The 25,194-nt window shown below is 37.6% G+C and overlaps 1 protein-coding gene across 1 annotated transcript in view; it reads right to left on the reverse strand.

Moving 5' to 3' along the window:
• Window positions 1–25,194, reverse strand: part of LOC131845464 (dedicator of cytokinesis protein 1) — a 67,871-nt gene that overhangs the window by 12,608 nt on the left and 30,069 nt on the right. The window contains exons 14-28 of the mRNA XM_059194529.1: window positions 24,660–24,769; window positions 22,932–23,095; window positions 21,695–21,875; window positions 20,955–21,085; window positions 20,311–20,485; window positions 12,454–12,558; window positions 9,885–10,067; window positions 9,073–9,293; window positions 8,171–8,409; window positions 7,101–7,253; window positions 5,322–5,634; window positions 4,588–4,774; window positions 2,937–3,185; window positions 2,248–2,383; window positions 430–573 (exon numbers count right to left, since the gene is read on the reverse strand). Coding sequence (XP_059050512.1) covers window positions 430–573; window positions 2,248–2,383; window positions 2,937–3,185; window positions 4,588–4,774; window positions 5,322–5,634; window positions 7,101–7,253; window positions 8,171–8,409; window positions 9,073–9,293; window positions 9,885–10,067; window positions 12,454–12,558; window positions 20,311–20,485; window positions 20,955–21,085; window positions 21,695–21,875; window positions 22,932–23,095; window positions 24,660–24,769 — 2,691 coding nt within the window. The remainder of the gene's footprint in view (window positions 1–429; window positions 574–2,247; window positions 2,384–2,936; window positions 3,186–4,587; window positions 4,775–5,321; window positions 5,635–7,100; window positions 7,254–8,170; window positions 8,410–9,072; window positions 9,294–9,884; window positions 10,068–12,453; window positions 12,559–20,310; window positions 20,486–20,954; window positions 21,086–21,694; window positions 21,876–22,931; window positions 23,096–24,659; window positions 24,770–25,194) is intronic.

Here is a 25,194-nt window from a genome sequence, read left to right on the forward strand (position 1 = left end):
CCTCTATTATACTATATTGCGACACGTGTTTCGCTTCTAGTGTGATAGAGTTGTAGAGTGTGGACATAGTTTGGGGGCCCAATGACTGTTCGGCGACCATCATCATCTGCTTCATCCTTATCCCATTTATTTGGGGTCGGCGTAATATGTTTTTCGCTTCGATTCATCCCTGTTCGCAGTCATCGCGTTATTTACTTCCTTTCTTACCATATCATCTTTCACACAGTCCATCCATCTCTTTTTTGGCCTTCCTCTGCCCTTATAACCATCCACATTCATTTGTAACATCTTTCTTAAAATATTATCCTCGTTCCTACGCATTACTGTTCGGCGACCATATCATACATAAAAGAACTCGAGTACTTAAAATACGGTACGTATTTTAAGTACTCGAGTTCTTTTACATACTTACGATTCGACAACGCTTACCTTGTCGTTGGAACGGTCTCGAGAACACGAACTTGTCAACGCTATTATATTTGTAGTAGGACAGCACTTGCTCCGACACCGGCTTGTCTGAGAGACGCTTCAGCTTATCACTTAATAATGGTTCCACAGCGTTTATTTGTAAATCTAATGTTTATGTTAAGGAAACTTGTTTTTAAAGACTACATCTAGATATGTATTAACGAGCTAAGACTTGACGTTCATAAGCGGCTAAAGTGTCCTACATGAATAAATGATTTTTTAATTTGAATTTGAGCTTTTGCCCGTGGCTTGGCTCGCGTTAATTTATCCCTTTATCAAAATAATTTCTTAGAGGATGCCTACGACATAGTAGCTTTATGCAAAGTGTAGTTTATGCAGTCCGATCGGTTTAAAATTGACCAAGTTTCATACAAACTTTCATCCCCTATTTTATCCCCTTGGGGGTAGAATTAATCAAAATCATTAGCGGTTGCCTACGTCATAACATCTACCTGGATGCCAAATTTCAGCCCGATCCGTCCAGTGGTTTGACCAAGTTTCATACAAACTTTCATCCCCTATTTTATCCCCTTGGGGGTAGAATTAAACAAAATCCTTTCTTAGCGGTTGCCTACGTCATAACATCTACCTGGATGCCAAATTTCAGCTCGATCCGTCCAGTGGTTTGAGCTGTGTGTTAATAGATCGCTACGTCAGTCACCTTTGAGTTATATATATATATATATTTAGATTAGAATACAGAGACTATATAAGTCTCTATAATATATATATATCTTCGCGCAATTGGCCATCCATCTATAGGTACACCGGCTGTTACCTATAGTATTATATACTGTACACCCTCTTTCAGTCACCTTTCAATTATATATATTTAGATGGCGGTCCTCCACAGTGCGTTTTACAAGGAACTTTTTGCCACGCACAACCATATTGTGCAACCACCTTCTAGCAACGGTATTCTAAACCTATACGATATTAAACAACAAGCAATGTTTGCTTTGACAGCTAATCTTATTAATATTATAAACGCAAATGTATGTGAGTATGGATGGATGTTTGTTACTCTTTCACGCAAAAACTACTGAACGGATTTTGATGAAACTTTACAGTAATATATATATTTTTTTTTATTGGATTGTTTGGACTATTGTCAAATAAATTTAAAAATATTGGGCTGGAGATAACAATCTATTCTTACACCTACCGAGTACATATATAAAATTTCACTAAAATCGGTCTAGCCATTTCGGAGAAGTGTAGAATTATTATTTTATTTGTTTCACCTTTTCTCACACAAAGGGTGAAACAAATAAAGTAGCGAGAGAGATGCATTTTATTAGAGATGATCCAGTAGGAGACTATGTATAGTATAATATAAGTATTTTTTTTTTATTGTGTTGTTTGGGCTATTGTCAGATGTGTAGCACCTGTAGCACTGCGACCTACATAGATCTATTGTGCTCGCCCTTTTCAGAGTTCGCTACCTAGACCCGTCAGGGACAAGAATTGAAGGATATTCTTAGGAGCGATCGTTTTTATCTCCTCGGGAAAGAGTGTAAACTTTCCAAAGGAGATATTTCGTTTATGCATGAGTGGGCTACAACCACATAGGATGTGAAGCGGCGTTTCCTCTTCAGTTTGGCAGAATCTGCAGATACTTGTCGTGCATAGGCCTAGTTTAGCCATATGCTTATTTAATTTGCAGTGTCCTGTGAGGGCCGTAGTACAGTAATATAACTTATACATCAGAATATCATATAGGTTATAAATTTGATGTGGGTAAAACCGCGAGCACAGCTAGTAATTTATAAAGGATACATTGCTTATTAGAGTTAATAATATCATCTCCAGGCGCATCTAGTTTGGTGAGTACTTCAGCGTTGGGCCATTCGTCCATCAATCGCTCTGTGAAGTCTGCCAGTTGCTCATACTCGTTACCGCGGTATACGAATCCCTGGGAACAAATGTTTTATAACAAATAGCCAAGAAGCAGACAGCCACTTGACTCCACACATTAATAATCCCCACAAACATCACAAAATGTACGATACACGTATTTTTTTATAGTGTTCTCTTTGATTTAATTATTCTGTATTTACGAGGTCCTTACTAATATTATAAATGCGTAAGTAACTCTCTCTGTCTATCGCACTTTAATGTCAAAACTACAGAACGGATTTAAATGAAATTTAGTACGATACAAAATGTAAATTTAGTACAGAGACCAAAAGAAAGAATATAGGCTACTTTTTATTGCGAAATATGGGTTGTAAGGGGGTGAAAGGGGAGATCAAAAGGTTGTATGGAAGTATCGTAATTTTTAAAGCTAGAAGCTTGTATATAAATATGTTAAATTTCACCCTTAATTGGCTAGTAGGCAAGAAAGGGAGTGAATAACAAGATGACTGCGAACAGAGATGACTGGAAGAGAAAAACATTACGCCGCCAAATGAATGTGATAAGAAAGAAGCGTAGATGTATAAAAGCTATATAGTTTGTAAACTCACAAAGTCCACCGTCAAGTGTTCCGGGAATCCTTTCCCGTAGTATAATACACGGAAGTACGACGGATGGCATCTCTGCTCCATCATTATTGAGTTGTACAGCGTCGCTAGGTGCCCGTGCAGGTCTGCCAGTACCCCGTACCCTAACGCTTCATCTTCATACACGTTCACCAGTTCCTTTATTATCTCCACAGCTAACTCCCATTGACGTCCCTTTTTGAGAAGCTCCGCTACTTCAATGTACAGGAATTCCTGAAAGGTATTTGTGTAACTTGAATCATAGTTGGTTGCAACACATAAAGCTACTGTTGGGATTAATTCACCTTTTTTACGCTAGATGGAGTTGCACAAATTCTACAAAGCGCTATGTTTTGACTTTCTCTCTAAATGTAATCTGAAATATTTACATTTTGATATTAATTGTCTCCTTTTGTTTTTTTTTTGTAATTATATTTCTGTACCTCATGTATGCTATATGTTTGTAATTGCTGAATAAACACTCTATCTATATATATATTATACATAAAAACATTATCAGCACAAAATTTAATATAAAATAAGTGACACTCTTATAGGTTGTTATTACTGAGAAGTAATTAACTTAACTTAAGTGACTTAACAAAATTAAGCAAGCATTGTAAATATGTATGCATATAGTTTCAGTACATTCTGTTGTATTGTCTTTCTTTTGTTGTTCCTCTACATGTTTTTTAAATGTTGTGTACATGATTAAAGGAATTAATTGAGAATAAATTCAAATAAAGTTAGACTTCATATTTGGTCCTTCGAACCGGATAATTTGATATATCTTGTGATACTTTGAGCCGATAGATGCAACATAACTAGTTATTAAAGTTGCGTATCGCTGAATATTTGGGTTTGGCACCACGTTGTGGTCCTTCGAACCGGATAATTTGCTAAATTTTTAGTCGTTTAAGGGTAATATAGAAATAATTTAATTACAATATCAGTAGTGGTTTGAGCAGCGTGGCGCTGAAGGTAGAGAGCGGGCAATAAAGTTAAGTCCTTCGAGCCGGATAATTATTATTTTTTTCCTTTAAAGATAATATAAATCTAAGATAATTGCAACATTAGTAGTGGTTGGAACTGCGTAGCGCTGGAAGTAGGGAGTGTTGTAGTACGTTTTTAATATTATGACGTCTATCGTCACTGACTGACCGACTTTTTGAATTACATCTTTACTAATGTCCACTATTCTTTATTGTATTCCGAATAATAATTTTCTCCTAATCTTGCAGCCGCAGTATTCGCACTCGTGCTCGCAGCGCAGCTCGCGGTCGGCCCCCACCCTACTGTACTGTGCCGTGGTGTAGTGTACCGTACCTTGAGGTCGCGGTGCGTGCGGTGCGGCGCGGCGGGCGGCAGCGCGGGCGCGGCGGGCGGCAGGCGCAGGCGCGGCGGCAGCGGCTCGTGCGACCAGCGCAGCTCGCGGTCGGCCCCCACCCTACTGTACTGTACCGTGGTGTAGTGTACCGTACCTTGAGGTCGCGGTGCGTGCGGTGCGGCGCGGCGGGCGGCAGCGCGGGCGCGGCGGGCGGCAGGCGCAGGCGCGGCGGCAGCGGCTCGTGCGACCAGCGCAGCTCGCGGTCGGCCCCCACCCTACTGTACTGTACCGTGGTGTAGTGTACCGTACCTTGAGGTCGCGGTGCGTGCGGTGCGGCGCGGCGGGCGGCAGCGCGGGCGCGGCGGGCGGCAGGCGCAGGCGCGGCGGCAGCGGCTCGTGCGACCAGCGCAGCTCGCGCGCGTGCAGTCGCAGCGTGAGAGCTGCCTCCGTCCACTGCGATGCTGCCAGGTGCATGCCCGCCAGCTTGTGCACGTATCTGCGTGACATACAGGGTGAGGTGATTAAGGAAAGGGTGTATACTAAGCCGTAAAATTATAGTAGCTGCATTCGCGACTTTGTCTGCGTGGAATAGTGACTAAATAAAGAAAAAACATTTAATAAGTTATGGTTCAAAAAAGTCTATTCAAAAATTTTGATTTACCATATAAACATGCATCTCTATTTCATATTAGGTAGGGTGAAATTTTTATAAACTTTGAATTTCAATACTTTAACACCCTAAACAATAAGTTTTAATCTCTTAGCTTTCAAAATGATAATACTTCCAACCAAACTTCGATCTCCCCTTTCTCTTAATCTCTTACTACCCAATGTACTAAATTTAATTTAAATAGCTTCAGTAGTTTTTGCGTGAAAGCGAGATAGATTAACACAGTTATTTTCGTGTTTACAATATTAGCATAGCTATCATGAGTACAGTATCATTACTACCGACCGTATGTTTTAACCGTGAAAGCTAAATACACTTTTCTCATCTAGTATTCATTTAATAAATTGACATCAGTAGAGGTATGACCACTGACCGTATATACATGTGCTGCCGGTCGATGTGGTCGTAGAACCTGAGCACGCGCGCGGTGAGGTGCATGCGGTGGTCGCGCGCGGCGGAGGAGGCGGCGGCGGCGGCGGCGCGGTCCTGCAGCAGCGTGTCCAGCTGGCGCGCGGCCGCGGCCACGAGCGCGGCGGCGGCCCCGCCCAGCGCGCCGCCCGCCGACCGGCACAGCGCGCCGCACAGCGCCACCGACAGCGCGCGCCACCCGGCGTCCCCGCCGCCGCGCGCCGCCACCACGTCCAGCTTGTCGATCAGCTCGCTCTCCACCTCGCGCAGGTGGCCCTCTGTACACGGTACACGCCGCTCTATTACCCCACTGACTACGCTCTGTATCGGACACGTCCAGCTTGTCGATTAACTCGCTCTCCACTTAGCGTAGGTGGCCCTCTGTATATAGGTACACACCGTTTAAGTACAATACCATCGCTTTACCCTGTACCAAATACAATACCACTCATTAGCTTTCTTACTATATACTCTCTATTGAGTACAACATCATCCATTAAATAATGGACTCCATCAATTTTGTGACTTATATAATGTTCAAAATCTACCCTGTATCATCGTAAGCACAGATTATTATATTAGAGTCCGTTAGTTTTCTGTTCCCGCGCTTTCACTTCCCCTCCCTTACCTAGTACTGAACTGACCGTACAGCGGCCTTGACGCACGCGCGCATTGTGTTGTGAATTAAAATAAATTAGAACTGTGTTAAACCTACTGTGAAACTGAAAAGCTAGCGAAGATATCTTCGAGACCCTGAAGCCCAAGAAATCCGCAGAACCATACAGGTACGTGACAGACGCTTCCCAATATATATACATAGTACTTTCCCTAACATTTTGGTAGCAGAGAGTATTTTCCCTAACAATATATATATATATATCTTCGCGCAAATGACCATTCGTATATAGGTACACCGGCCGTTACCTATAGTATTATATACTGTGTACACAGGTACACACCGGTCTATTATCGAACCATGTCAACCCCTATCTCACTACATACTCTGTACCAGATACACGTCCAACTTATCAATCAGCCCCCTCTCTTCACCTCACACAGGTGACCATACACAGGACTATACCACCAATTACCTTATTTACTATGTAAGTACTCTGTACTAGATATAGTACACCCTCTGTACACAAGTACACACTGCTCTATTACCACATTTTCCATATACTGTGTACGTCCTGTACACGTCCAACTTATCGATTAACTAGCGCTCCACCTTGCGCAGATAACCCTCTATACTCTGCACCATACCTTACCATACCTTTTTTACTATATACTCATCATCTGCTTCTTCCTTATCCCATTTATTTGGGGTTGGCGTAATATGTTTTTCGCTTCCATTCATCCCTGTTCGCAGTCATCGCGTTATTTACTTCCATTCTTACCATATCATCTTTCACACAGTCCATCCATCTCTTTTTTGGCCTTCCTCTGCCCTTATTACCATCCACATTCATTTGTAACATCTTTCTTAAAATATTATCCTCGTTCCTACGCATTACATGTCCATACCATGATTTTTTTTACTATATACTATGCACCAGATATAGTATCATCGCTTTACTCTGTACCAAATACAACACCATCCGTTACATATGTACCAGATACAAATATAACTTATCAATCAGCTCTCTCCACCTCACATGTACCAGGTACACACTCAACCTGTCAACCTGGTTTGCCAATTAAAAAAATCCAAGCTCTGTTAAGAAGCTAATGTAACACCACTAACCGGTTTCTCCTTTAGCCACGCTATGCGTATACTCTGTCTGCATCATGTCGAAGAAGAGCGGTATGGTCTTATGGCGGACCTCGTCGTCTCGTAGGACACTGACCTCCAGGATTGGGCCCACCAAGCAAGGAATGAACGCGCGCCGGTGGTCATCTAATAAACAATATATAACTTGAAACCTACAGTTTCTAAACAATACATTAAGGAATCACTATATTAACAGGTGGAACAAAAACTTTGCACCCCTTTTTACATAAATTGTGCTACCCGCCTCGGATTCGCAAGGGTGTGCAAATCCAGAGCGGGTGTTATATTATACATATAAACATTCCTCTTAAATCACTCTATCTATTGCTAAAATTAGCATTAAAAACCGATGCGTAGTTTAAGAGATCTAAGCTAATAGACAGCAAAAGGCGACTTCATTTTATCAAATGAAATAGAGGAATGCAAAATATTTTTTTTTAATTATGTTAAAAAAATAATTAAGACAATAAAAAACATTATACACAGTTGTATTTCACACACAGGCACATATACTCTTGTTTATTCCCCTCCGATCGATCCTCTGTCCAATTCAAACGGGGATCGAAATTACGACGGCCTGAGCCGAGGTTCGAACAGGTAGCGGTGGCCTCAGACTAAATTCATATCTTTCAGGCGGAAGTTGCCCTTCAGCCGCTCTATAGGTTAATACCATAAGGTTTGGAATGTCATCTGCACTCGCCCCCTATCATCCGGTGAAGCTGTAAGTACCAGCTGAGGCCAACAACATTAGGGTAGTCCGAAAAAAATCTAGTTTAAAAATATACATTTTTTACTGCCGGATCAAAGATTTTGTGTATTTTATTGTGGTCGAATATCAACTCATTTATAAGACTCAGTGGTAATTTTTGTATTACATTTTTGTCACTACATAGCGTTGTTCAATTAGAAATGAGATATATGGTACTTTTTACACTAAAGCCAAAAAAAAATATAATAATATTATATGTAAGCGTATATACTTTCATATGTATTTACAATTACAAATAGATAGTTAAATTATATATATTCGCATATCCACAAACCTAGTCCGAACCACATGTCGCTGATCAGTTCAGCGATGTCGCGCCGCAAGTCTCCGTACAACGCGACGACGCGTTGCTTACGCGGCGTCGGTAACGTCTCCAGCTGCAACACCGGCGACGTCGCCAGCAACGACGCCATGTTGAACCACTCCCGCCACATCGAGTATACTGTCTCGACCATCTCACCGTCTGATATGTCCACCGCTTCCAGGCGTTCGCGAAGGGTTAATGATAGTAATCTGAGGCCAAATTTAGTTATTTCTTAACAACTGCTTCAATATCCGTTGCGTAATTTTAAAGATTTAAATGCTTAAACATACATACATTACATAGGGACGGATCTAAGGCAATATTTAAGATTAATTAGCAACTAACTACTCGCCCCAGCTTCACCCGGGTGTACATGTATTATATATATAAACCTTCCTCTTGAATCACTCTATCTATTAAAAAACAACTGCTTCAATATCAGTTGCGTACTTTTAAAGATTTAAGCATACATAGGGACGAACAAATAGTGACAGCGACTTTGTTTTATACTATCTAATAACTAGCTACTCGCCCCGGCTTCGCCCGGGTGTACACGTATTATACATACAAACCTTCTTCTTGAATCACTCTATCTATTAAAAAAACCGCTTCAAAATCCGTTGCGTAGTTTTAAGCATACAAAGGGACGCACAGACAGTGACAGCGACTTTATACTATGTAATGAAACATGGATACATAAACAGATGTTAATACAAACACTCATACTCATTACCATAAATGTTTGTGCCATGCGAGGAATCGAACCCGCGACTATCGGAAGTAAAGCGGTGGCTAAACCGCTAGACCACCGAGACAAAAACAGATGTTTAAATTTACTTAAAGGTAATTCATGTATAGGCTTGTACACTCACCTCAAGGCATGTAACATGACGTTGTGTTGTAAATGCAGCATATCAGCCCAGTGCGCTCTGAACACCGGTCGCTGGAGTATAGCGGACAACAGTTCCAGTGCATCTGACAGTAATGACCTTGAGCCGCCCAGTCTTTCCGCTTCTAGCGCTTTCACGATCACGCAATATTGCTCTTCGGACATCTGGCGAACCATATCGAGGAGTACGCAGATGAGTCGCCTCTGAAAATCAAAAAAGAGGTATATATTTTATCGAATTAGATGCTATTTTTTGACGGCCTCGGTGATCTAGCGGTTTAGCACACTGCTTTACTTCAGATGGTCGCGGGTTCGATTCCTCATACAGTACAAACATTTGTATTCATTAGTATAATTGTTTGTATCGGTTTGAGTGTTTTATATGTATAATATGAATGTATTTAAAAAAAGTATATATATATGTATCAGTTATGGGCACTAGGCCCATAATACAAGCTTGTCTAGCTTAACTTGGGTCTAGATTACGCTGTGTGATTTGTTCAGGTTATTTATTTAGTATGATTGTTTGTATCGGAATGGCCGTTTTCTATGTATATTATGTATGTATATAAAAAATATATATGTATATCAGTTGTGTAGTACCGTTAACCAAGCTGTACTTAACACGGGACTAGATGGCGCTGTGTCAATTGTTCAGGAAAAATTAAAAAAATAATAATAAATATTTTGAGGAAGTCTATTTCATTATTTAATAGATTTGTATCATTTTGTTTTATTCCTCTATTTTCATTACTACTATAATACTTGATTAGCATTGGACAAGTAATAACTCACCAGTAACGGATCATCAACAAACTCCTGAGTGTTACTTCTGTCCTTTAGCATTGTCGTGGCTGTATGGAATACAGTAGGCAAGAGAGACCTGGCCAACTCTGCCCTGTCCGTATCCACCGGGCCCACGTCATCTCTGGCCAGGAGAGTCATCACCTCCCCGAGTGCTTCCACGCACAATTCCAGCTGTCAATAAAAAGCTGGTTTACACTTGCTACAAGTTACGATGCATGCGTTCCCACAGTTCTGGGGTCCTAGTGAAAAAGGGTCGAAGTCATATTATGATTTTGAGTAATTATTCACAAATTCTGTGGATAAAAAGCCAATTTATACTTGCTACAAGTTACGATGTAAACGTATAACACAGTTCTAGGGTCCTAGTGTAAAATGATCCAAGTCCAATTATGATATTGAGTGATGATTAAAAAATCTGTGGATAAAAATCTGCTTTACACTTCCTACAAGTTACGATGCAACCGTTCCCATATTTCTGGGGTCCTGGTGAAAAAGGTTCCAAGTCCTTTTATGATTCTGAGTAATGATTGAGAAACTCTAAATATAATGATTTATAATACTACAGTATCTATAAGATATATCGACTACAATTGACTAAAACCTTGATTTCACTAAAACCTATTGGATTGAATGAAAGAATACATTTTAATCTGAGTAATGATTGAGAAACTCTAAATATAATACTACAGTATCTGTAAGATATATCGACTACAATTGACTTATTCTTGATTTCACTAAAACCTTTGGCTGAAATGAAAGAATACATTTTAATGCACAGAACAACAAAACTATTGACGGGTTTTTATACTATAATTTAATGATATCGTTACGCTCACTTAATGATAATCTTAAATATCAAATAATGAAAATAGATTTTAAATTAAAAGCTTTAAAGTCGTGTTTTCAAAAAATGATACTTCAGTCATACATACAAATTAGATATCTTTTAATTGCTTTATAAATTGATAATTTTTATAAGTAATACGTTGGAACGGCAAACACGTTGACGGCATATCTGATGGTAAACGGTTACCGTCGCCTACATACAAGAACAGCACTACGTACATCACGTTATCATGTGCAATAGCATATGCTGGTGGTCACTCTATTCTCCCAAATTTGAATTTAAATGAATCTGTATTATTGTAAACATGTACAACATTTATTTGAAAAGAATACGAGCTGAGTTTCTTGTCAGTTTTTCTCATTTCTAAATCATTCCGAACTAACGGTAGATTTGACATAAGAGTCTGTAATAGACCTACATGAATAAAGATATTTTGAATTTGAATCTATATTATTGTAAACATGTACAACATTTATTTGAAAAGAATACAAGCTCAGTTTCTTGACAGTTCTTCTCATCTAGAAATCATTCCGAACTGACGGTAGATTTGACATGAGTCTGTAATAAACCTACATGAATGTACATGAATAAAAATATTTTGAATTTTAATTCGATATGTTGCTATTCTAGAGGACTAAGATATCATGCCTCTTATCCTGTAAAAATGCTTAGGTATACCATATAATATATTTGTAATGAGTATACTTTCCGAGATTCAAAGCCTTTCACTAATAGATACAACAGTATATAAACAATAACTACATTCCTAGACCTTCAGGAGAATATTTACGTAGTCTATCGACTTAAACTTGGAATTGATATATCCTAAAATTACAAAAAAAAATCTTTAATATGTGTCTTTGTCACAAAAAAATTTGATTTATATATTTTATTACAAATTTTCTAATATATGTATTAAATAACCCTTCGATTAGATCGGGATTCGTTCTCGTTCAAAATCACCCTACATACCTACATACAAAATATTACAGTATTTAAATATATATTTGTTTTAATAATAATTTATGCTAACAGGATTATAATAGTAAAACAGTTTTATAATCCATACAGACGGGCAACGAATGGAATTCTTGGCATGTGGCTCGGCGCCTATTACCATACACGTTACATACACAGGCGACAGAACGGCTGCAAAATGTTGCCCGACTGTATGATTCGTCAAACTGTTTTATATATATTTCAAATTTAAAACTAATTTATATTAATTTTTTTGTTGCAACTGACCTTATACACCTCGAGATAGCTGCATAGAACATACATATTATATTATAACAAGCTGTATAGATATATAGCTGGCGAAGCGTTGATAAATTTTGAATGTTGGTTAACTTACTCCGAGTCATTATTTTAATTAGGAGTCGATAATTCCGCATTACGGCATTGTAATTCGTTCAATACATAGAGCATATACCGTATAATTGTGATAAGAAACATGAAACATATCAGATTTTCATATAGCGTAACTCTCTCAATAAGTTAAAATTTAAACATTCTAAATAGTAATACAGATAAACTGGTTTGTAACCAACTGCCACACAAAAAGTACCATTTCGGATTTATATTATTCTAATGAACAGGACGACGTCATAACAAATTAAACATGGCGGCCATTGACTGTCAATTACTTCTGTTCTCATATTTCGTCTGGTTTCCATCCATTTAAGCGGTGTATGCTCTAACGATACATACGATTTGCTGATGATGGGTGTGGTCCTGCAGGCGAGACGTGTCAGCACCGAGAAGTCGCGCCGCCTTGTCGACCGAACGCGACTTGTGCACAGCCTCGCGGTCCAACTGTCACACCCGATAGCTTGACGCACGCTCGCGACCGATGCCCGACTCAACTACTAGTCGCTGCGAGTTTGCGACAAAAAATCGCTCGTGTGCAACTTCTTCATATAAATGATTACAAATTGCATTAAAAAGTCGTACGAGTGTGGCTTGGCAAGTCGATTTTGTCGCAATATCGTACTAGCGACTAGAGTTCGGGTATCTTTCGAAAGCATACACCAATTTGTTATAGACTGGTCATTATATTTTTTATACAATTAACGACACATATTATTAATACAATTAATAAGCACTAAATATATATAAAAATTATGTATGTAAAAACGATAGATAATATATAAAAATATAACTAGTATGTAAAATTATTTCCAATTTTATTTTCTTTTTTCTATTTTCTAATGTTCTTCTTTCTGTATACAAAATATACATATATATTGATATATATTATTGGACTGGCTACCCGCTGCGGTTTCCCACGGGTGGGTATGAATTATACATATAAACTTTATGAATAATCTACTGCTAAAAACTAGATGAAAGTCTGTTGCGTAGTTTAAATGATCTAAGCTAAAGAACAGTAGAAGCGACTTCATTTTATTCTATGTAAAGATACTTTCGGCAGCTTATAAATCACTGGTTTACTGCTTAAGCAAACAATACATTGATGTGTTGTAGTGTTGTGTATTTACTTTGGACCTTTTCTTTATATTACTGCACCTTGTGCGTGCCCCCCTTAACTATCTTATGATTATTAATTTTTTATAACTAAGACATCGTAGGGTTGTATATAACCAAACTGTTTTTAAGTTCAAGTAGATATGCAAATAAAATATTAATAAATAAATACTATCCTTGTAATAATATGTCAAATATAATTTCAATGGCTTACAAAATATAATGACCTGTCAACTCGCTAGCCAGTTGTCATTCACTATTTTGACAGTCGACATAACTGACGGTTCAAATGTCAAAATGACAGCTCGCCAGCGCGTTACATGCAACACATCAAGAGTTTGCACACAAATTAGTCCTCAAGCGACATCTAGTGCTCGCTTGTTATTTATTAAATAAAATAAAATACTGCAAAAATAGTTGCACTGTTATTTGAAAGTTTTATTATAGAGATGTGATAGTCCAAAATGTAATGATATGTAAAAATAAGAGATATTTATAAATAAATATGAATAGTGTTAAGTGTGATATGAGATTGTATAACGTACAAATGAATGATGACTGCAATGCTCCATACCATTGTAGTTATTAGTATTAAACTAATAAAATCATAACATATATCAAGAAACCTGAACCTAAACTACCGTTAACGTTTAAGAATGTAACTAAAATGGGCCAAATAACTGACTCTAACATTCACATTGATTACAAGGTTAATTGATGATGACAACTCAAAAAAAATCTCCAACTTCTTGTCTTGTAATTGGAATGGCAAATAAATCGATGGCCCACCTGAGAGTAAGTGGTAACGGTCGCATATATACATGAACAGTACTACGGATATCACGTTATCAAGTGACATCCGTGATACCACTCATGCGTTGCCATTCCGAACAACTAACATATCATGTCTGGTTATCCTGTAATTTCATCTTCGTCTCACACTACAATTAGGGTTGCCACCTTTTTTTTTTGCAGTTAAAGTACATCGGTTATTAAAAAAAGTACATAGTATCAAAATAAAGTACATTATTTTGATTGCTTTTTGCAGTTTGTATCAAATTAGTATCTCTACTAATTTCTAAATAATTGCACTGCATCTTTACAGTCTATATTTAAATTGCCAGTCTGCACTAATCAATAAATTTCGTTTAATGAAAAAATACATACACTAAAGTTTTTAAAATCCCAATGAAATCAAAACATGCGAAATAAAGTATTTTCACGAACTTTATTATTCCCATAAAGTATAGAGTACAATTATCTGAAATAACCGTACAATACTTTATTATAAAGTACGGGTGGCAACCCTAACTACAATCCAAACAGCAAAAGAAATAAATCTGCTGTTTGGCGGTTGAAATAAGTGACTTATAGATCACCACGTTGACCACATGTACCAAGTCTATTTAGGTAATTGATTACACAAATACACCAACCCAAACACTACAAATCTATTAGTCTAAAAGACTGATAGCATATCCGTCCGATTGATTTGCTGACTCAATATTTAACGGATTCAACGTCGTTGAATGTCTATCTAATAAAGAAACAATAGTCAAAAACATAATCATGTGAGCGGAATGAACCAGTGCGTTCAAATCTGCCAACTAGAAGCAAAAGAATGCAGGAAAGTGCGGGGATAAGCAATCAGTTTAGTAGTGAGTAAGACTGTCCTTTTTACTAAATACTAAACTATGTACTTGTTCATTTTGTGACCCATCCGAGAATATTGGTCTTCGTCGGTCACTGTTTAAATTTTGTACAATTTCAGTAAAAACTGAATTATACTTTGTATACTTAAAAATATGGTCCATTTTTCTTTCCGTTCCCATAAATCTCCAGAAGCTAAGCTAATCCGCGACTTCACAGGAATTATCACAAAAACACACCGTGTAACACATGCTCACACACACGCACACACAGAAATGGTGATGTTAGTTATACAATACATACAATTTAAAATGAAGGTGATATATTAAAAATATATATTATATTGTATGTGATATATTCAATATAGTGTAATATAATATTTGTGTATACTTAGCTAGAACGAGTTGTGTGCATTTCCCAAGATGCGGGTGCGACGCGGGCGCCGATTTTTTATAAGCATCATCATTACCACAAAGCTATTACTCAGCTTACATTATTTTATATTATACTATGTCTGCGCTATATTCATGCGATAATAACTGAATAATATCGTAAATTACATACTAATATAAGCACATAAGCATAATTTACTAGAAATATACATATAGACATAAAGCTGAGTAAAAACTAAGTATAATGTAAGTGTGTTAATAAATGAATGGTTAGTTGAGTCGACTAGAAAAATAAAAACCATTGTCATTTTGGTAACTGTCTAGCAAATTATTTAATATTTAATATATTTGTATAAGTGGGAAAAGTTTTCTGTTTGTTAATAGCAAATACTCACATTTCCTTTCCTTTTGAAATAAGTTGAAATTGAAAGTTCTAAGACCAGATCAGTTATGGCCAACTGGCAAAATAACAGATATTTTGACGTTGAACTTGCTATCTGAAGAATTGTAAAGAAACTGTCGGATATAATGTAGGTATATAAGAAGCAAAATTGAACAATATTTGAAATGAAACTTACTGTTAGATATAATGTATATACGAAAAAAATTGTCAATTACGATCCGTTTCAAATGAAAATTTTGAAATGCTAATTAATGCTTATTCTTCTTGTGATGAATCTGCATCCTGAATAAGCGGTAGAATAAAAAACTTGACTATTCAAAAGTGCTTATATTAAGTTTATTTGAATAAATATTATTTCTATTTCTATTGATAAATTCTTTATTTACCGATTATTTTTATTTATTTAACTTCAATGCACAAAACAATATGTTTATAATCAAGGCGTGGAAATGTAGTTATTGATGGTTTTTATTTTCCTACTCTGTTTGGCATGCCATGCGTGTTAATAAATATTATATATAATCTAAAATCTTAACGATAAACACCCAATTACAATTTTCATCAAGGATAGGATATATTTTTAATATATCCAGCCTATGGACATATGGTTCTATAGAGCGTGAATTACAACAATAGCGATATTAAATAATAGATTTATTTATCACTAGTGGCCTATATAATTAACTAGGCTAATTATAATAAACTTATTAGGCAACTTAACAACAGTCCGTAGTAGCAATTTTTTAATTCAACGACTCAATTTTAAACTTAATTATTGCGGTTATACTAGTTCAGTCTTAACTTGGTATAAACATAAAAAATAAAGTACAGAATCTATTGTTAACCTAACCAATCTATCGTACATTGGTTAGATAACGTTAACGATAGACATTTTACCTGTAAAACAGATTTCACGTACTTTACGCATTAATTTTATGCTGTGTAATGCCTCTCACTAATTTTCGATTTGGAACTCTAAAGAATACGATTTACGGATATAAATTGTAAAACATGTATAATAGAATATTCATATGAGAATATGGGCAGTATTTACGTTTTAGTTCAGGTTCTTTAGAATCAATCAATCAATATGACGACCTCGTCGTGGTCTAGCAGTCTAGCACACCGCTTTACGTCCAATGGTCGCGGATTCGACTCCTCGCACGGTACAAACATTTGTACTCATGAGTATGATTGATCGGTCTGGGTATTTTCTATATATAATATATATGTATTTACGAAAAAAAAATTATCTATGTATTTGTATCAGTTGTCTAGTACCCATAACACAAGCTTTAGTTAGCTTAACTTAGGTCTAGATGGCGCTGTGTGAATTGTCCTGAGATTATTATTATTAATATCATTATCACGGAACTGTGGGATTCAAACCCCCACATATACACTAAAGTACCTGAAGCCAGGCTCGGCTAACGATTTAGCACACCACATTACTTCGGATAGTCACGGGTCAATTCCTCGTACGGTACAAGTTGTATTCATGAGTATGATTGTTTGTATCGGTCAGCGTATTTTCTATGTATTTACCAAAAAAACCTTCTATGTATCAGTTGTCTAGTTCTCATAACACAAGTTCTACTTAGCTTGGGTCTAGATGGCGCTGTGTGAATTGTCCTGGATTATTATTACATATAAACGTTACAGATTTTATCATGTTAGTATCTATAGACAGAATAGAGTTTTAAAAGGTCTACCTCGTAATATTTCACACATCAGTTGTCTAGTTCTCATAACACAAGTTGTACTCTGGACTAGATGGCGCTGTGTGAATTCTTCTGGATTATACAAAAGTTACTTTAACACGTTAGTATCTATAGACAGAATAATATTTTAAAAGATCTACCCCCCAATATTCCACATAATTACATGCATGTAAATAGTGCTATCGGGCCGCATGCATCGGCGTGCGTGCTTACCTCGTCGCTGACGTACGGACGGACACAAACTCGCCTGCTGCTTCTTGTAGTACGGTTACAGATGAGTTTATAATTAAATTTATTATATAAAATTTCTGTTTATTTTATTAACGGCGATATCATTTAATATAATAATTGTATATTTAAAATACATATAAATATATATAAAAAATCAATATAAATATAGTTTAATGATATATACTGATTAATGGACTATTGTGGACCATACCTCACTAAAACGGCCATTTCATTTAATCGAAAAAATGTATATTAAAATATATAAAAAAACAATATAAATATACTATAATTTAATAGTATTTAACGGTTGATGTTTGCTGATGATGGGCCTTTGTAGGATTTTAGTAAAAGTAGTTAATTTAGAATAATTTAGATAATTGTCATTTTAAACATTGTATAAATTTCCAAATGAACTTGGCCTATTATTGTGGCTTTTGTTAATAAATAAAGACTGTCTAAGTGAAAGTAAAAATATTATACAGAATATTATTAATATAATTAAAACGGGCTTTAACACGGATAATTTTATGGTAAATAAAGGTGTAATCTAGACGAAACGTCGAGAGGTAAATACCTTTATTTACCATATAATTATTCCTGTTAAACCCTGGTTAACTATATTAATCTAGTTTACTAAACGCGAATATATAAAAATAAGTATTACACATACTATGGTAGCCAATATAGCAATATACAAATAGTAATGACAGTATATATACGACGACAATAAACTGTCAAAATCTTGCAAAATTAGACAGCCTCAATTTTGACAACGTTAAAAAAAATTACAAAGTACATACATTTGTAACCGTACTACAACGTAACACACTAGTTATAAACATACATACCGTTATCAGGTGCGAGTACATACCAGTGTACGGACGGACAGTGTTACTACATATACATAATCGTACGCACTCACAGGTAGTCATAGTCAATATAAATTGTAACGATCAAGTAATAATTCATTAAAGGACAGATAACACCCTAATAAAAGTATGATATAGATAGAAAAGGTAATGTAATAATTATTTTTTATATAGTATTAATATAATTTTAAATAGTAATTTTATTAACCAGTACAATTATGTAATAATATAACTCTTTACTGTGCACAGAAAAATGCTTACAAAAAAATAACGTTACATAAATGTACTAAGTAAACGGCGGCCTTATCGCAGTTCTAATAGAATAGAAATAATGTAATATAGATTATACTATTCATGAGACTCCTTTAATTCATTACATATACATATGACAGAATAGTCCTTTAATGAAATAAAACCTTATTCATAAAACCATAAAGCATCTTTTCAAGCTATTGAATTATTGTCGTTTACCTAATTTCTTAAATAATATAGCATTGATACTTTAAAAGGATTTCTCAATTTTTATGAATAAGACATACTTGTAATACTATAAACTAATTTATAAAAACAACACTAAAATACAGCCCTCCGTCCAATAGAGACCGCAACGTTATTTGATTTTAAAACCAGTTGAATAACAAACACTTAGTTAACCCACGATAGTTTCTAGAAGAAAATTGTTGAGTTATTGTTGAGAGATGAGAAACACAATATGGTATTCCCCTCTCAAAAATAACAATAATTCAATTTACAAGTAAAAAATCGGGCAATAATATATATTTTTATAAATTATATCCCCATCCCTTTCTGTACCTCCCACAGTAAAAAGGATAGTTGCTTAAATTTATACAACACAGTAATAAACAATTCTCATTTGAAACAGATAATAAATCTACCAATTTGCAATTATATCAAGACCATTTCATAGTTGCAATTATGTACTGAGCTACAGCTTTCAAATGATATTATAAATCTATCGATTAAAATTTATTACAATCGAGAATTATTCAAAGCAATGTTACATATTAAAGCCAAAGATATCTGAGTGGGTTTACGATATTTGGAATATTCTAGGATCGTACCAGATACTTATTGTTTGAAACATATGTATATTTATTTTATTAATTGGGAAGTGGAAAGGCCTCCAGCAAGGTGGACCGACGATCTAGTCAAGATCGCTGGAAGGCATTGGATGCGAGAAGCGCAGGACCGATCGTCGTGTAGATCTTTGACCAGCAGTGGACATCTTCCAAGCTGAGATGATGATTTAGCTCGGCAAATTTCATTGCATGATAGGGACATGTAAATGTAAAGATTTTTTCTTATTATCTAAATTGATTTTGGGGACGTAGAGACTTCTCGCACAATATATGTGAAAGCAGAATCGCATAGAAGCCGTTATTATAATATTCATTGCAAAATATTCTGGCAATCAAATAACCTTGAGTGCTATATTGAACCATATTGCCTCATATGTTGAGTCTTATTTAGGTGAGTAAAGATTATGTAATGATGTACATTTTAGTTGTTTATATATGAATGTAAGTACTAATATGATTGCAAATGTGTTTGATTAATATCGTTGAATTTAATAGTTATTTATAAACCTTCGTGTTTAACACACATTATTCATATTGTTAACTTAACTGGTGCAAACTAGTCGAACCGCCGAGAGGTTTATTTACCATAAAATTATTCACATTAAAACCCAGTTAACAATATAAATAACATAAAAATTATTGAATGTAAATGAAAATTGTAGTCGTAAATAAAACCATGTATGTATACATGTATTGAGTATTACGTAAACTGACCTCGGCTTTTTCCTTCAACAGTACACATACAGTGTCCGCTAGATGGGGTAAGAGGCGAGATCTGGCTGCTGCCGAGAGGCAAAGCGGCCCTCGAACTAGTTCCAACAGGGCCAGCATACGTTGTTTGCTCAGCTTATTCATCGATAAAGCGCTTAGTGCTTTAACGAAGAATGCGCTGAAATTAAACAATATTTATTTAAATATTATAGGCTTAAACTATTCTATCTTGTCTCTGGTTACTATGAGATGAGCCGTATGCTTATTTGCCACAGTCGTAGTATAAAAAAATCTTGGTTATTCTTGGTTAGAAATTATTATTCATAAGTTTCATATTTATCTATTCAAAAGAGCAACACACAAGTTACTTGCCCATTTTTATTGTGATGAATCTGCGTTCCAAATGAGTGATAGAATAGTAAATATGACTATACAAAAGTGCTTGTATTAAATTTATCTGAATAAAGATTATTTCTATTTCATTAATTACACCCAAGTTTCTTGCCGACCAAACTAGACTAAAGGTTCTAGGATGAAAACAAAGCAAATTTTCTATTGTTTCCTCGTATGACCATATCTCATCTAGAATCTACAGTATTCTATCTTTAACAGGCAATATAATAAAAAGGATCCAATATAATAAAAACCTGAGATCGGTGTCGGGGTACACTTTGAGGACATGCTGCACAGCATGAGGCAGGTACTTGAGGGCGGAGCCCTGGCACGTGAGGGCGTGGTCTCCGCAACGCATCAGCCAGACCAGCGCCTCCAGAAGATCCTGAGGAGCATAGATAACACAACTATTTAACACATATACAAAAACTTTTTAATAAATACCGTATTTCCACTGTGCATTTTTCCAGACAAATTTTTGCCACGCACAACCGCATTGTGGAATCACCTTCCTGCATAGTATTTCCGAATCAATATGACATTAAAACCATATGAAATTGTTGTTGTATGATATTGAAACCTTTAAGAAAAGAGCTTAGTGTCTTAGTCTTAAAAAGCGGGCAACGCACTTGCAATTTATCCTCTGAATGCTCAGGACGACGATAATCACTTACGTCTTCAAGGTCCCTCTTAACCTACACCCGGGTCACAAGTCCCAGTCCTGCTCGCAATTTCCCTCTCTAACTCGCTAAGACATGGACACTGCTTTCGCCCGGTAACTCCATGAAATGCTAAGAAGTTTCTCTCTATAATGCATGTTGATATAGTGGTAGATAAAAAACAAATTGCTATGACTATTCAAAAGAGCTTAAATTAAGTTTATTTGAATAAATGATTTTCTATTCTATTCTATTCTAATATAACCTTAGTTACATAGATAAGCGTTATCACTTTCCATCAGCTTCCAATTTCTTCAAAAACTATATAAACTGACCTCAAAATGCGATTTGAATGAGTCAGGTGCGTGGTATGAAAGCTTGCTCCGCAACTGACGACTGCGGACGATCACCCTGAAGAGGCTCTCGACGCACTTCATGCAGATGAGCAGCCGCTTCAGCGCCACCTCGTCGTTCTCCGCCATACGGATGACCCATATTATCACAGAAATCAGATTCCTGTACGAACGAGACGGCACAATGAGATGAGTGCGAAATAATCCGGATAGCGAAGGACCAAAAGAAATCTACATATGGATACTTGAAGCAAAAACTTTGTATCCGTTTTTAGGAAAATTCCGCAGATGGAAGAGTATGAAATTTTGTTCACACACTCATACTTTATATACAGTACATATATACTACACTCTTAGTTTATATAGAAAAGGAGTACAGTTATGCTAATATTTTTTTAAATTATAAAAAAAAAATTACATTAATAAAAAAAATATTACATATAAGCATATGTACTCTTTTATTTATCGTTAAAGTCTGTAATATAGAATAGGAATATAAAAATAAAGTTGTGTAGCAGTAATCTGAATTAGAAACTTAATAATGTTCAAATTTAAATTAATTATGGTCCGATTTAGACCATTGGGCGACCACTAGTCATAATAAGTGTAAGTCATAGTAATGTAATGGTCCGATTTAGACCATTGGGCGACCACTAGTCATAATAAGTGTAAGTCATAGTAATGTAACGGTCCGATTTAGACCATTGGGCGACCACTAGTCATAATAAGTGTAAGTCATAGTAATGTAATGGTCCGATTTAGACCATTGGGCGACCACTAGTCATAATAATTGTCTCTCTAGTAATGTAATGTTGATTTAGACCATTGGGCGACCACTAGTCATAATAAGTGTAAGTCATAATAATGTAATGGTCCGATTTAAACCATTGGGCGACCACTAGTCATAATAAGTGTAAGTCATAGTAATGTAAAGTCACTACCAGTGTAAATAATTATATTATTAGCAATAGTCTATATATTGGATTTATTAATGAAAACCTCATGCTGTAGTCTCAAAAAAAATCTCGGAAGGGAGTTCACACACTTACACACTACACTTAGATTGTGGAATTAATGAAATGCTGTTTTTAAAGGTTTCTGAAGGAGCGGCAACGTGTACGTGACACCTTGTGATTCAGACCTCCACAGACTACACCGTACCAGTTTACCAGATGGAGACTATGATTTGTCACCGTCGTAGTACAAAAAAAATACTCACTCATAAACTGCTGCTTCACAGAAGCTCTGCTCTATATACACCTGTAATACGGGCTGGAAGTGTTGATACTTGTGATCAGCTACCAGTGATATCACACGCAACAAACAGTCCAGAACTAGCACGCCGTAACTGCTCTCCGTGTAGGTTTTGCGGTCTTCTTCCACCTAAATATAGTATGATAACATCAACATCTCACGCGTTATATTCGTGAATGGGTGCTGCTGGTAGGGAATGATCTGCTCTGTTAACTGATTTTGTTACTCAATAATTATTTATTTATATCAACATTGCTATTTGGCTTTTTCAATTACATATAAACTGCGGTGAGATACTCTTTTATTTATCGTTAAAGTCTGTAATATAGAATAGGAATATAAAAATAAAGTTGTGTAGCAGTAATCTGAATTAGAAATTTAATAATGTTCAAATTTAAATTAATTATGGCACCAGCATCATTTAGACCACCGCGGCGACCACTCAGTCATAATAGGATCTCCTCTGTGGATAACAGTCATCGTTATGGAATAGGTATTATATTATAGGTTAAATCATCAAATTGTTGTTTTTATCGGATTATATTGTAGGTCTCGTATCGTAGGAGACGTTCAGGGCCGACGGAGGAAGTGAGGCCACGCTCGGCGCCGGCGGGGGGCGGGGGGCGGGGGGCGGGGGGCTAGTCATAATCGCTGCGTGAGTCATAGTGGAGTAGATGGTGGCGACGGAGACCATCGCGCGGCGCGACCAGCACGCCGCGCGTGTAAGTCATAGCGCTCGGCGCCGGCGGGGGGGCGGGGGCGGGGGGCGGGGGACCGGGGGGCGACCACTAGTCGTAATAAGTGGAGTCAGTAATGTAATGGTGGCGACGGAGAGCCATCGCGCGGCGCGAGCGCCAGCACGCCGCGCGTAATAAGTCGGCGCCGGCATAGTAATGGGGGGCGGGGGGGCGGGGGTAAATAATTATATTATTAGCAATAGTCTTTATAGCAGATTTATTAATGAAAACCTCGCGCGGCGCGTAGTCGCCAAAACGCCGCGCGTGAGGAGTCCACGCCTTACACGGGGGCGGGGGTACCTCGCTGCGTGACTACAGCTTAGATTGTGGAATTAATGAAATGCTGCCAGCACGCCGCGCGTTTCTGAAGGAGAGCTTGGTGGCGCAACGCGCGGCGCGTGACACGCCGCGCGTGATTTAGACCTCGGCGCCGGCGGGGGCGGGGGGCGGGGGGCGGGGGGCATACGCTGCGTGAGTTGGAGCAGATGGAGACGGAGATTTGTCGCGCGGCGTAGTACAAAAAAAATACTCGCGCATAAACTGCTGCTTCGGCGGGGGCGGGGGGCGGGGGGCGGGGGGCTATATACACCTGTAATACGGGCTGGAAGCTTGTTGATACTTGTGATCAGCTCGCGCGGCGTGATATCACACGCGCGCAGTCCAGAACTAGCGCCGGCGTAACTGCTCTCCGTGTAGGTTTTGCGGTCTTCTTCCACCTAAATATAGTATGATAACATCAACATCTCACGCGTTATATTCGTGAATGGGTGCTGCTGGTAGGGACTGGTCTGCTCTGTTAACTATGACTAATTGAATACTCAATAACTATTAATTTATATCAACTTTGCTATTTGGCATTTTCACAGAAAAAATTCACAGAAAATTCTTAAAAAACTGCAGTGAGATACTCTTTCTCTGAGGCTTAAAGAAACTAATTATGAGGTAAGAAAACTTACCGAGGTCAATATGGTGAAGAGAGCATCAAGTATATCCTGGAGGAATTTCACGATTTCCTCACTCGGCACCAGCATCAGGTTGGTGGGCGGGCACCGGGGCGGCGAACCCTCTCATGGTGTGAGCTGGAGCAGAGCTTGGTGGCGACGGAGGATCTCGCGCGGTGGACAACAGTCACGCCGCGCGTTATCGGCGCCGGCGGGGGCGGGGGCGGGGGGGCGGGGGAATAGGTATTATATTATAGGTTAAATCATCAAATTGTTGTTTTTATCGGATTATATTGTAGGTATCGTATCGTAGGGGATGTTCAGGGCCGACGGAGGAAGTGAGGCCACGCTCAGCGCCGAATAAGGAAGTGAGGCCACGCTCAGCGCCGACGGAGGAAGTGAGACACGCTCAGGGTACCTCGCTGCGTGAGCTTGGTGGAGCAGAGCTTGGTGGCGACGGAGAGCGCGTCGCGCGGCGCGAGCGCCAGCACGCCGCGCGTGAGGCCGCGCTCGGCGCCGGCGGGGGGCGGGGGGCGGGGGGGCGGGGGGC

This window comes from Achroia grisella, unplaced genomic scaffold (genome assembly GCF_030625045.1).
Source record: "Achroia grisella isolate CSIRO2021 unplaced genomic scaffold, CSIRO_AGI_Agris_v1 utg474, whole genome shotgun sequence".
NCBI classification, from domain to species: Eukaryota; Metazoa; Arthropoda; class Insecta; order Lepidoptera; family Pyralidae; genus Achroia; species Achroia grisella.